Source organism: Entelurus aequoreus, linkage group LG07 (assembly GCF_033978785.1).
Source record: "Entelurus aequoreus isolate RoL-2023_Sb linkage group LG07, RoL_Eaeq_v1.1, whole genome shotgun sequence".
NCBI classification, from domain to species: Eukaryota; Metazoa; Chordata; class Actinopteri; order Syngnathiformes; family Syngnathidae; genus Entelurus; species Entelurus aequoreus.
In genome coordinates, this window is record NC_084737.1 from 36319927 (window position 1) to 36334756 (window position 14830).

Genomic DNA, 14830 nt, shown 5'->3' on the forward strand with positions numbered 1-14830 from the left:
TCTCACGATTACGAAAATATAATAACCGGAAGAAAAAAAAACTGATTAATGGGCCACGCAACGTGAATGCAAATTCCTGAGCTTGTGACGATTAAACGGATGAGGAGAGAATGAGTGAAAAAAGAGCATGTCTACTGGAAGTTTGGAATGTCACTATAGTTGCTACATTTTATTTGACACAGCGCTAGTATGCCTCATCAATAATCACTAAACCTAACTAAAAAAGTTAGGCATTTCTGCGTTTACGTAACCACGGATGGAGTCAAGATAATTGGCCAATAAAATGGAACCCACTGGTAAACGCAGAATATCACAGAAATTGACATAAATTTAAGTAAAATGTTGTCATTGTGAGGAGAAGGAAGAAACATTAGTTTGGGAAATGTCGGTAGCGCTTATTCATCCCCGAAACACTCAACACCCTGCACTACAATGTTGAGGCGGTCACTTGAAACAGCGACTTAACTACAAAGCTAAAGATAACAAGAACAAGCCATACTCCCACAACACATCTCATCAGCTGGTGTTATTGTGAACGACATATTTGATGTAACATCAACGTACAAACATCAGTCACAACTTGAAAGGTGCTCTTCTTTTTTTTTTTTTTTTACAGCCTTAAGTTGCCTCTTTACACGAGTCGTCAAGCTGAGAACAGCAGCACAGTCTAATTCCCCCCTTCACAATACTAGCCCGGTGCGCCACATTCGGTCTAACTGCGCTAACAAAATAAAGGTTTTAAAAAAGTATCTTACACAAGCATAATATATTTAAAGCACTTATTAATTAATACATTTACACCAGGGTGCCCACACATTTTTCAGCGGGCGAGCTATTTTTCAAATGACCAAGTCGAGGTGATCTATCTCATCTTATATACTGTATATATGTTTGTGTGTACAATATGGTTGTCTCGATACCAATATTTTGGTATCGGTACCAAAATGTATTTCGATACTTTTCTAAATAATGGGGACCACAAAAAAAAGGCATTATTGGCTTTATTTTAACAAAAAATCTTAGGGTACATTAAACATATGTTTCTTATTGCAATCAAAGAACAATTTTGTTCTTAAATAAAATAGTGAACATACAAGACAACTTTTCTTTTAGTAATAAGCAAACAAACAAAGACTCCTAATTAGTCTGCTAACGTATGCAGTAACATATTGCCAATTCTCATTCTATTATTTTGGCAACATTATGAGCGACAAGCTGTAAAAATGTATTATTAATCCACTTGTTCATTTACTGTTAATATCTGCTTCATTTGCGTTTCAAGATGTTCTATCTACACTTCTGTTAAAATATAATAATCACTCATTCTTCTGTTGTTTGGATACTTTACATTAGTTTTGGATGTTACCACAAATTTAGGTATCGATCCGATACCAACTAGATACAGGATCATACATTGGTCATAATTTAAGTTCTCATGTGTCCAGGGATGTATTTCCTGAGTTTATGAATATAATATAGGGCTCGAATTTTACCGCGGCAATCACGGCAAGTGGCGCGACTGCCCTCGTCTTTCGCCGTAATGCCCCAAAAATTTACCAACATTTGCGGCAAGAACATGCCGTGACCGCCCTTGACTTTTTACTGGACCAGGGATGTAACAGTAAACGGTATAATGATGATTTGCGATGGTTAGTAATACCGTTAAATTTTTTAATTACCGCAAAGCCGTCATTTATTAATACATTTTTGACAACACGAAGTCGGCGCATGCGCACTAGCGGTTTTTTGGCTTGATGGTCATGGCGGACCAACGACACCAACTTTGCTGCAGAGATTTCCCCTCGGAGTAAACAGAGCCAAGCGCTTGGTTTAACGTAATTTTCCCTCGCTTTACGCCGTGCGTTTAAGAGCACGCTGCTGTGTTTAGATAGAGACAGGTGTGGACAATATTGGAGACGGACGCACTTGTCCCCACACTAAAAGTATACAGCGAAGGAGAAAACTGTTAGATGTTTTGCAGCAGGCGATGTGTCGTGAACGTTGTCACAACTTGTTTATAAATTCTTTACTGGGATGCTCACTCGTCCTTTATTTAACTGCAAACTGTATCAGTTCATCAAATAACATCAATACTGGCTAAAATGTTTTGTCATCTCATCGAATTGAACGCAGCCTGTGAAGGTTGTTTATTAGATGTTAGAGGGATCACTCCGGGTTTTTTTTGTTGGCCAAACTGTTGTACTGAAACCCTAGGGAGGCGTTGGAGAAGAACAAAGCTTGTTTTTTAGACTTCAACTTCATTAGCCAAACTGCTTTGTGTTTTATTTTGGTATCAAAAAGTAAACACCAGTTTTTGTTTTTTTTACATTGTTTTTCTCATGTCACTAAGGTGTTACTTCAAAAATAATTCATGTAACACATCATTTTATTAATGTTTTATTGTGTATAGTTCATTCCTCTACGACATATTTCTGCTCAAACTCTTAATGGATCTGTCCTGATACAGCATCTACATGTACCGGTACATAGAAATGTACATAACTCTCTCTATCAAAATGTAAAAATAGAGATAAAGGCATCATGTAATGACAAAAAGCTGACAAGTTGATGTTATTAAAGAATAAAAAAACCTAATAATTGTCTATAAATATATGGATAACGTTTATCTATAGTCTTTTTATTAGACATTACAAATGACATGAAGGTATTCCGTTCACACCCCAACACTGCTTTACTTAACAATCAGTAATCATGATTTCAATATTGATAACAATAATAAATGAACACTATTTGTATCTATTTTTTATGTATATATATATATATATATATATATATATATATATATGTATATGTATATGTATATATATATATATATATATATATATATATATATATATATATATATATATATATATATATATATATATATATATATATATATCTGGTAAGTGAACACAGCTAGTAGTGTTAGCTTTGTTTCCAACCTTTTCTGACTAATTATAATATATCGATTGATTGAAGAATTTATCAGAAGTTTGCATAGGATCAGGTAGAGTTTCATGACGGTACAGATTGACTGGTACAAGGTCAACTGAAAGGAGTTACCCCAAGAAAGTATATATATATATATATATTTTTAACATTTTCTCCGTGTCATTGTAACGTTTATGTTTTTTAGCGTTGCTGATATGGCAGGCAAAATCAGCCTGACCTAAATTCTCCGAACACCTGACGTTCTTCCAGACCCTGATGCAACGAGTGTATCTCTCGGGAAAATCTCAGAACAACTCAGCTGTTCTCGTTGTCAGTTAATCTTTGACACACCAAAATGGCTGCGCCCATGTTGTTTATACCGATTAATGTTAATTATGCGATGTCTTAAACGAGGGGTGGCCAACCAGTCAGAGACAAAGAGACACTTTTTTTTTACTGTGTTACTGCAAAGAGCCACATCCTACACAATGGCACACATGAACATCACCACACACACACACACACACACACACACACACACACACACACACACACACACACACACACACACACACACACACACACACACACACACACACACACACACACACACACACACACACACACACACACACACACACACACACACACACAGACCTCTGCTCAGCCAGATTTATTGTAAATGTCACACACCAACATGACTCCTACAGTACTAAGACCACAGGCCAGTTATTTTCAACAATTAACATTGTGTGCACTGTCTCACACACACAAACTCTAAGTTCAACCAAGTCCACAAACAAAAATATAATATTTTTTCTGTTACTATGCATGTTGCTTAGTGGGACTTCTGGCATTCCTTGTGACACTGAAGACTTGAAGCTTTGAAATGCGCTAATGACGCCTGACATATAAGGCAGAATGGCTTGCCATTACGTTCAACAAAAAAATATAAACTCTCCCACTCTGTTAAAAATGTCCTGTGTTCTTCTTCATATTTTCGTTTTGCTGTGCTTTGTTTCCCTGCCATTTTGAGAGCGAACTTTTCACAAATTGTTTACTACTGTGATTCCCACCTTCTACCTTTCTAGTCACGTCCGTTGTGTCCTTGGGAAAGACACTTCACCCTTTGCCTCTGATGGCTGCTGGTTAGCGCCTTGCAAGGCAGCTCCCGCCATCAGTGTGTGAATGTGTGTGTGAATGGGTGAATGTGGAAATACTGTCAAAGCGCTTTGAGTACCTTGAAGGTAGAAAAGCGCTATACAAGTACAACCCATTTATTTATTTATCTCACGCACATGCACGTTTGACGTCACTCAAACCGGCTTCGGCTTCTTATGTTTCCCCGGGCATGTCCTCTTTTGCGGGGGGGTTTCTTAAATGCCTCAAATGTCCGGCATTTTGAGTTAGGGTTGCGTGTATTTTCAATGTACGTCCAGGGTTAAGAACGGGTTAAAAACAAAACAAATTGTGGAGGCGAGCCCACGCAGCAGCATTCGTGAGGGAGGGGCAGAGCACTACAAAGCACAAAACAGCTGTGCAGGCGAGAGCTCGTCTGCTGTGTTTTGTTGAAATATAATTAACTTGTTTTGAGGCATTATTTATGTTTACATTGTATACAAGAGGTTATTTGGAATATTTCTACCCCTGCACTTTTTCTAAAACTGAATGTTACAGAATATAAGTGTGACTTATTTTGTTATGCTGTCAAGCAGTGTTGGCGTTACCGCACTTTGTGTGTCTTTTTATGCATTGAAATCAGAAAGGACGCGCAATTCCTGAAGCCCGCGTGTCAACCGGACGCAGATTTTTTTTTTGTACCTACCGCCCGGTTTGCTTGTTTTTTTATTGTCTCGATTATCGCTTTCCGTCAGTGTTTTCTTTTGTTTATATTTGCCGGGTCAAATTTCCGTCCCCGTTTATTGCGTTTTTATTGGTCATAAATTTTGATTCACCGAAAGTTTTATCAATGACAAATACTGCCTCAGTTTGCACTCAGACAAGTTTACCGCGAGGGGCTGTCAAAATAAAGACTTCATGGTAAACACTAAGGCAATAATAGAAATGTTACACCTTTCCTGCTTCCGGCTCCCAGACCGTAGTCGAGGAACGCAGGGGAGACGTTCCTCCAGGGCCGATGTACTTCGGGGGTAACACCCTTCACTTTACCCGGCAGTGGGTCTTTACAGCTCCGGACTCGAGGGTGAATGACGAGGCCGGCGGTTTGTTTGAACTTTGTGACTTTATTGGTGTCTTGCATGCAGCCATCCACTAAGCTACTAGCACCTGCACACACTCACTGTTACCGCTCCCTCACCTCTCTCGCCCACCCACTCACTGACGTCACTCACCTCACATGCTGTCATATCTTAAAGGGCCACACACACACATACGCTACTCTCATAACAGAGTTAAGAGCCGCATGAAACCAGCCAAAGAGCCGCATGAGGCTCGCGAGCCGCGAGTTGGCCAGGCCTGTCTTAAACAGTTGAAAATGTGACAAAAAAAGTAATGTCGCTGTGTTTTTATAAATTTATTCGACGAAACAATTACGTTACAGTTGTCCATTATAGGGATGTCACGTTATGAACATTTCTTATCACGTGTATTGTGACCAAAATGATCACGGTTATTATTATCACAGTAATTTTAAATGTGCTCAACATTTTCAAAAACTACTTATACTAAAATCCTTTAACCAAGTTTTTTTTTTTTTTTTTTTAAACAAACACATTCACAATGTATATCTGTACCTCAAGTAGAAAGTTGAATGTGCATATGAAAGCAACACAAGCATTAGAAACAAAGTAATATGTCAGAAACAAAATAATACTATAAATAAATTAAATAAATGTGGAAAATTTGCAAGTTGGCACCTTATGGACATAAGACGTAACTGCACTTTTTGTCCATATAGATAAAAATAGTGTTTATATATGAGGTCAAGTCTTATACATAGGACTGCATGATTATTTTTTTATCAATATTGAAATCATGATTATTCACTATGTTTGGTAAAACAGTGATGGGGTGTGAACGCGACGACATCATGTAATTTGTAATCTATCCATCCATCCACCCATCCATTTTCTACTGCTTGTCCCTTTCAGGGTCGCGGGGGGTGCTGGAGCCTATCTCAGCTGTATTTATCTCATAAAAATGCTCTAGATTCTAGATATATATCTAAAGACAAATATTTGTATTTTTGTTCATTAATAGTATCAGCGTGTCAGATTTTTTATTAGCTCTAATTTTATATTTTCATAGAGAGAGGTATTCTTCAAATTATGTACATACATATACATGCACTAATGTGTGTTGATGTACATGCTGTCTCGGGACAGATCCATTGAGAGTTTGAGCAGAAATATGTGGTATAAGAATTATATTATATTATTATATTAATTATACACCTTAAAACATTAACAAAATGCTGTGTCACATGAATTGTTATTAAAGTAATTACTTTGTGGAATGAAAAACAAAACAAAAGTAATGTAAAAAAAACATGGTGTTTACTTTTTGATATCAATATAAAACACAAAGCAGTTTGGCGAATAAAGATAAAGTCAAATAAACAAGCTTTGTTCTTCAACAACAACCATGTACTTCAGTGCAACAGTTTGGCCAACAAAAATAAAGAGGAGTGTTACCTGACACATCTAACACACAATCTTTGTGCCTCACCGGCAACTCAGTCATTTGATGAAATGACAAAATATTTTAGCTAGTATTGATGTTATTGGAACACTAAAAAAGTTAGCAGTTAAATTAAAGGACGAGTGAGCTGCGGTTGCTGTGGTTAAATTCAAGCCCTGTATATATATGTATATAATATACATATACATACATATATATATATATACATAGAAATAAACTCAAACCATATAGATTTATTTTCTTCATGAGGACAAAAATAAACAGTAGTGCTGATAACTTCCACATTTTCAAATTTAGATTGTGGAGGTGAAAAAAAGTATTCCTTTCTGTCCAATATCACTTGAAAGTGGTTGGTTTTTGGCATCTTATTTGTCCAGCTCCATACTGGTTTTTAAACACGTTACAAGACATAAATTAACGGCAAACTCCATAGCTTTCTCGCTTGTGTGCGCTAGCTTTCTGAGACTCTTATTTTGTTAGCGCAGGTAGGATAAAGCAGCACTTTTATTGTGAAGACAGGAACTGAGCGGTCTGTCTTTAGGCTATTGACGGCATGTACAGCGCGAGAGCCTGTTGAAATAAAACATGTTTCTCGCCTTCCTGTCAGTTGTTTTTTTCTTAATACTGAGCTTGCAACACCCAACATCATCTCACAAGATCCTCTGGTGCCATGAATGTTAATCAAGTGAAGAGTGATAATCGCTAATTTTTAGGACTATTTTTTTTATGCCTGGCTGGCGATCGCCCAGTAGCTCGTGATCGACATAATGTGCACAATTAATATGCTTTGACATAAAATACTGTTATAAATTGTCCAAAGATGTATCTCACCAATAAATGTGAGGATTTTTCTATTTAAATAACAAACATTTTATTTGGAATTAAAAATAAAATCAAATGCAAAAACTTTATTGTTTTTTTATATTGCTATTGCTATTTTAATGTATTGGTATTGGTATCATTATTATTATTTTACTTGTGGTTCATTCTAATAATTAACTAATTATACGAGTAGGACAAGCGGTCGAAAATGGATAGATTGTAATCTGTTTAAAAAAAAACAACTATATTTAAAGTTGAGTTTTGGTGGTACAATAAATACTCATGTTTTCGAATTAATGAATAATCGTGTAAATAATTGTGATTAAATTATCAATCAAAAATAATCATGTTGTGGGTGTATGGCTTGTTATTGCTAGCTTTAGCTTCCTAGAGTTTTGTAGCTGTTTCAAACGGCCGTGTCACGCCAAATTTCTTCCCCCTACAAAAACCTCACCCCCCCCCCCCCCCCCCCCATTTACTACCGGGGTAATTTCCTCTTATGTCATGTCATTTCCTCTTACTTACGTCATTTCCTCTTACGTCATTGACAGCGATCGATAGCACTTCGGCTTTGACTGCTGGAAGGATACTTGTTTTTTTTTTTTTTTTTATAATATAGCGTTAACAAAACGTCTGTATTAATCGGACAAGTATTAATCGGACAAATTAACTTGAGGATATTCCTGACTGCACATTTGACTCGTGGACATATGCGGAAATGAATAACAGTGTACAATAAGTTAATTCATTATCAATCAACATTATCAAACTTTATTAAAACTAAATGTGTTCGTTAAATTCAGTTTTTTTTAGTTCTCTGTGTAAGTGAACTAAATTAAAATGACATTTATGTGAACTTAATTTTTTTTAGTTTCATTCATTGTTTTTACGTCAGTGCTCAAGTAAGAGGAAATTACGTAAGAGGAAATGACCCCGGAAGTAAATGGGGGGTGGGGGGGGGGGGTTGTAGGGGGAAGAAATTTGGCGTGACAGTCGTCTTCTCATTGTTTACTCTAGCACAGGGCAGTTCCGTGTTTTAGGGATGACTGAGCGGTCCTGGATACAATATTTTACCAAACAAATCTTGCTTTTCCTCACAATGACTGCATTTCACTCAAATTTATGTCAATTGCTGTGATTGTCTGCGTTAATCCGTGGATTCCGATTTATTAGCCAATTCTGTGACTCCATCCGAATTAACTTTTTTGTTGAGTTAGTGATTTATTGATTTGGCATACTAGAGATGTGTGAAATAAAAAGTAGCAACCGTGGTGAGATCCCAAAATTCTCATAGACATGCTTTTTTTCCCCACTCATAAGCTCACTCATCAGTTTCACCACATGCACAATGCGCGGCCTAATAATTGCATTTTTTTTCTAATCATTATATTTTTGTGATCATGAAAAGCCATAATCGAAATCAACATTTTATTAATTGTCCAGCCCTGTAGAGTTATTTCCACTGTTAGATTGTAGACTATTAGCTAAAAAGCAAGAACACTGTGTAGAAGATGCAGTGATGGAACATTGTGATATAATGTACCTGTTCATGCCAGGGAGGTTTCCCCAGAAGAGGCGTGCTCTGTGAGCCGGGCTGACTTTCACAGCATCAATAAGAATTGGGTTGCACTAACAAGCAGAGAGTGTAAATTAGTAACAGTACAATCTAACCGCAGCTTTACCCTCAGTTGTATCAAATGCTTACCTCAAGGAATCGACAGATGTCCGTCTTGTCTCTGGTTGACATAAACACCACGTTCTCAAACAACCAGAAGAATGGACGGTCCTCATTGTCCTTTGGCTTTAACATTGTCAAGATGCGGTAGAACTCAAAGAATAACCTTCCGGTGCCCTCTGCAGGATCAGGATGAAAGCCCTATTAGTTTATTTTGTTCGCTACAACAAAAAATATTGAAGAAGCATACCAAACAATCCTTTTCGAAGGGGATTGACCATGGAGAGGTCATTGCATGGACTTCCTCCTATCAGCAGGTCAAATGGGCCCCATTCAGCCAGCTGCAACATAAAGGTTAGTTGTATTTATATTTTAGGAACCATTAAAAAAAATGTCACAGATAGAGCGGTATGAATTGCGCACTTACATGTTTCCTTGTGATGGTGCGTACGTCATTTACATATTCTATCTTTCCCTCATGCTTCACCATGCCCACCACGATGGAATCTTTACATATTTCTGAGGCAATGTAGCGTTCAATCTTAAAGCCGAGTTCTTTGAGCACCAGGTAGCCTGTCATGATGCAGATGAAGAGCAAATATCACAGGGGGAGCCACTCGCCATTGTGTGAATGGTAGCAAAATGCAGGCACTAACACAGCCCTTTTGAATTAATTTAAGGTGGAAAGATGCTTTATAAATACAGCCTGTTTAATGTACCATTATATATAAGTTACTGTGGTACCTCAGTTTTTGTTAATAATCCGTTGCATGAAGCCTGTTAAAACAACTTTATGAGAACCAAAACACTTTCCATTAGAAAACTATGTAAATCTAACAAATCTCTTTGAAAAATGTCAACACAAAACACTTTCTTTCATCGAGAATAATTATAATTTTACAAGCAGTCGTTGAGTCCAGAGTGTATGAAAATCTAGGTACTACTGTCTTTGACAATTTATGACACAACAAGGAAAACAAGACCTGTTGCAATCCCATCGAAGAGTGAAAGAACCTTCAATGGTCTGCGCTCATCAGCTGGGATAGACGGGTATACTCTGTGAGGCTCCTGTAAAGGAACAAATAATTAGTTGGGCATAATTTGGATATTTTGTCCTATGGTGTACTCAGGACTGTGCCAGAGGTTTAGACATCAATGGCTGTTTCGAGTTATTTTGAGAGTACAATCAATTTATACAAGCTATTCACTGACTACTTCACTTTGTATCTAAGTTGTATTTATTTAATACTGTCCAATGAAAAGATATAATAAAATATTTGCAACACTTGGCAATTTGAGGAGTGTACTCACTTTTGTGAGGCACTTCGCATTCTCCCTAATATGTACATTTAAAGTGGATGTGTACTGCTGTGGTGTAAAACAGTACTCACAAACTCCATGGCACTGTTGTTGGCAAACAAGTCTTGGACCTTAACGCGCCAGTCAGGCCTGAGTTTAAGGTTACCGGTGCACTGTTCCGGCTGGCACATGAAGCAGCTCCATGGGTCAATCACTTTCATTTTGTCAAAGGTGCCTGGTGCGATTAGGATATCCATACAGTCCTTACAGAAACATCTGCCATGGACACCACAGAAGAAAGATGTAGACTTAGTCATCAGTGGCCTAAGAGAGGCCTTTAAAGCAGCTTTCCAATAGATCAATAGTAACAGCCAGGACAACTCTTGTGCAGGCCACAATTACACTAAACTACAAAGTTAAGTAGAGGGCCACAAAATATGGACCCCTGCCTACGAAAGTGTTTACCTGCAGCAGCTGGTGTTGCCACAAAGAATAACCTCCATCCCTGAACAGCACACGGTGCAGTATGACTGGTAGCCGTCTTCATCGTAGCGATACAGTGTCTCTGTAAAATTCTCCTGCAAGGAATCACAATGTTGTTTTTGGATAGTTTAGGACACTCGAGGCTGGAGTTTTGGACAGAGTCTGCAGAATGTAGTGAAGCAAACACGCATCTGTCAATGACTAACCTTGCATTTGGAACAAAGGCCGCCTTCAAACAATGGGTGCTGCACTTCAATATCAGTGGTGCCACAAGTTAAACAGAGCTCTGAAACAAAAAGCATTTTCTTCTTAGATTTCATCACTGAAAATTAGAAGATAAAATACAGAGTATTCACAGGCAGAACTCACCTTCAATTTTTGTGCCGTTTTCGTTAAGTAGCTCATCTAACAATTCTGCAAGTGAAGCATCAAAATAAATCATTAAAATGTGAAAACAACTATGTGTTGTGGTTAAAAAAATATTGTTTTTTTAACTTCTCCATAATCATTATTGTGATATTTTTCCCTGTATCCCTGTATATTATGTTTCGACTATCAAATAAATCCAGGAATGACTGAATGTAGGTGGCTACTTGTTATGAAAGTTCACTTATAATATCTCACGTAAAGGGAAACGGCAATCCTTATGTGAGACAAGATCTTTCTATTTTTTGTCCATTATATAGTGAAAAACTGCTAGGAAGAGGCAGCTAACAATGCAGGTAATGGGGATTGACCTATTTTGCCTCCAAAGCCCTGTAAAACAATCCGAAAAACTCCATCAACCTTTTATGTACATGCTGCAAATATAAGGAACATTCCTGATAACATGTAATATTTGCAGTATTTTAAGCATTACTGGAACGTCCTTCTAGGGCATATTGATTTCACAGGGCACACGGCAACGAATGTTTCTTCTGTCAGCAACGAGAGCTTGTTCTGTGTTTGCAACCACTAATCATCACAGACTTGGTGTGCTACTCTGGGACAAGTTGCCACGTCATTGCAAGGTCAACACAGACAGACATTCACACACTCGGAACTACTCAAGGAACTACACGGTACCAGACCCCCCCCCCCCCCCCCCCCGGCCTCCTTGACGGCCACGTCTGGCCCATGTACTTGAAACACAAGAAAATAATAATCCGGGGAGAATAAAGCCAAGACCATCTCGCTATGAGGCACGAAGGCTAACCCCTGTACTACCATGCTGCCCAGAAACATACTTTTTTTTAGCTTAGATATAAGGAGGATGAGCTGCTGGTTATAGAGGAGAGGGTGAAACGTCTGAGAAAACGGAGGCAGAGGGAGTCAGATGCTGGTGGCATTGGCTTGACTTGGTGGTGTCAATGTGGAGCTTGCCAAGCCAAGCTGAGAGAAATGGAGTGCTTCTGCTGCACTATGTAGCAAACAGTGTTACATTGATGTAAAGGCTTTGTGTGTCTGCTCCTAGAGACTGCATCACAATGAATGAAGAATTGTTTGAGCTAACAAACCCTGCAGTGGTAGAAACTTTCTTTCACCTAACCAAAATCAACTGGAAAAGATGCCCCAGTCCAGTTGGACCAGACCGACAACTGTCCATGGAGTAAGTCACCATGATATTGATTCTGATGCATGGAGCACATAGTGCTTGATATCCCAGCTAAATAAACAATCAAGCTAGCTGTGTACACAAAACATGCGCTAATACTTTCCATATAATTTGGTCGTCTATTTGTATTAGTTATTGTTTCTCAATCAGCACAGATTGTTGTCCTATTGTATTGTGAGTGAGGAGCAAGGTGCTGCATTACTACACCACAAAAGTAGTATGTCAGAGTACAAACAGTTCACTTTGGTTAATACGCACGTGAAGGCATTTATATTGACGGTTCTTCAATGTTTTTCAGACTGCTTTAAAGGCTGAATAGATCATTCCCAATTACCTGCATTGTTAGCAGCCTCTTGTTAGCAGTTTTACACTATTTAGTACGCATAGAAAAGGGAGTAATGTGGTCATTCACATGAAGCTTGTGAATATTGGGCTAAAATCCAAATATAAAAGTGCTGTTGCTCATGTTAATACAGCAACATCTTCTTATGGGACAATACTATAGATATTTTCTGGCGCTTTAGCGTTGGGCAGGTCGGAAAATAAACTACATCTCCCAGAATCCTCTGAGCAGTGCAGGACTGCCAAGGTGGGGGCGTGGAAAGCTGCAAGCAAAAAGTGAAGTGTATTCGTACTCATAGTAAATAAGAGGAACTGACATTTCTTGAAAAATTCTCAAAAATATATCCATAACTACTTGAGTTATGTTGCTAACAAACAGGCGAAAACACAATCTCTTTGGCGGAGGTAAGAAAGTCTGCGATCTGCAAAGCAAAGCAAAGTCTCAAGCGTTTCTGAGGCGACACAGTGCCAGCCGGTCATGTCGCACTGTACGGACTAAAATTACAAAAACAAAAGGGAAATACGAGTAAACTGAAAAGTTACTTGACAAATCTTCAACCCATCAATCCATTTTCTACTGCTTGTCTCTCCCGATGTCGTGGGGGGCTGGAGCCTATTCAGCTGCACTCAGGTGGAAGGCAGGATAAACCCTAGACTAGACAAGTCGCCACCTCATAAAACGTCACCCAGAAAATATATTTCAAGCCAGCGGAGTTAAACATCAATTTGTGGGGTATTTACTTTGTCAAAAGTCATATTGTTAGTTAACTTTTATGTGAAACAGCATTTTCCAGACTGATATAAAAATGTCCGTTGTAGAGGACACTCCTTCTCAGAAAATAAATGTGAACATTGTTTTACACTTAGTTGTTACGCTGGATGTTAACATTGTCAGTTTGAAGACATCAACTGTAAGGTTTTTTTTATATTATCTTGAAATAGTGGATGTTACTGCATTATTCTTTGCACTTAAAAATACATACTACACAAATTTGTAGTAATACATATGATTAGAACATTTGAGCATTATGTTTGTGTTTGATTATAGTAAGTGTGTTTCTCCTAAACATTCCTGCCACTTCATTTTACACACTATAACATTTTTACCAACTCCTTTTTTTTTTAATATAAAACAATTATATAGTACAGAGGGCTGAATATCCTGAAAGTATCATGCCGTGAGATTTTCACACCTTTACATCCCTATAATAGACTCATTGTATATTATTGTATTATTGATTAATTCTTAAACTATTTAGCTATTAGTAGATTGTATATTTATTCTTATATGATATTGGCGCAGAGGTGCCTAATGTGTGCGTGTATGTGTGATTGACGTTTGTTATGGTTTCTTCTTTGCACTGCAAATTGACGCTGCTTTACACCTCAAGTTATTGACAAATAAAAAACTTAGTTGTTATCATGATAGTTAAATCTATTTTTCAAACAACTTATCTCATGCTTGTTAGCTAGTTAGCAAGGTAACAAGCTATCTTTTAGTTTATTTTTAGTTTATTATTTCTTCGGTCAACAAACAGTTGTACATTCATAAATTGAAAATGTTGCAGACCGAAAGGGTTTAGGCTGAAGTTGAACACTTAATCTAGTTTAGAACCCATCCTCCAGATGTCTGACATGCCTAAATGCTCCCACATAACAGATGTACCGCCAATAAAAACAAGGTCCCCTTTGTAAAATGATCAAGGTATGCATGTCGTTAACAAGATTCGGGTGAAATGTTCCAACCCTTTACATGTTTTCACCCACAATGTTGTTGCCCTGCTGACTCGCTTCCGTCCGGAAAAACATGAGTAATAATGTCACTGACTATTGTCGACAAATTGTTGTAACAGCAACAAAGATTACTGTCAATATTTGTCGATGAATCATTGCACTCTTTTCACTGTCCTTAATGGAATTTATGTTTCCCTCAATGAACTTCAGCTTTCATGCAGCCTCACACCATGACGCTACTACTGCCATGCTTGACTGTAGGCAAGACACAATTATCCTGGTACTAG

General features: G+C 37.8%; 1 protein-coding gene across 3 annotated transcripts in view; it reads right to left on the reverse strand.

The window, feature by feature from the left end:
• LOC133653754 (uncharacterized) overlaps positions 1 to 14830 on the reverse strand; it is a 36795-nt gene that overhangs the window by 4804 nt on the left and 17161 nt on the right. For all 3 annotated transcript variants that reach the window (XR_009826767.1, XM_062053409.1, XM_062053410.1), the window contains exons 15-23: positions 11243 to 11287; positions 11080 to 11159; positions 10856 to 10968; positions 10483 to 10666; positions 10075 to 10159; positions 9519 to 9664; positions 9342 to 9432; positions 9122 to 9270; positions 8960 to 9045 (exon numbers count right to left, since the gene is read on the reverse strand). Coding sequence is in view for 2 of the 3 variants with exons in the window: in XM_062053409.1 (XP_061909393.1) it covers positions 8960 to 9045; positions 9122 to 9270; positions 9342 to 9432; positions 9519 to 9664; positions 10075 to 10159; positions 10483 to 10666; positions 10856 to 10968; positions 11080 to 11159; positions 11243 to 11287 (979 nt within the window). In the remaining variant the exon portion in view is untranslated. The remainder of the gene's footprint in view (positions 1 to 8959; positions 9046 to 9121; positions 9271 to 9341; positions 9433 to 9518; positions 9665 to 10074; positions 10160 to 10482; positions 10667 to 10855; positions 10969 to 11079; positions 11160 to 11242; positions 11288 to 14830) is intronic.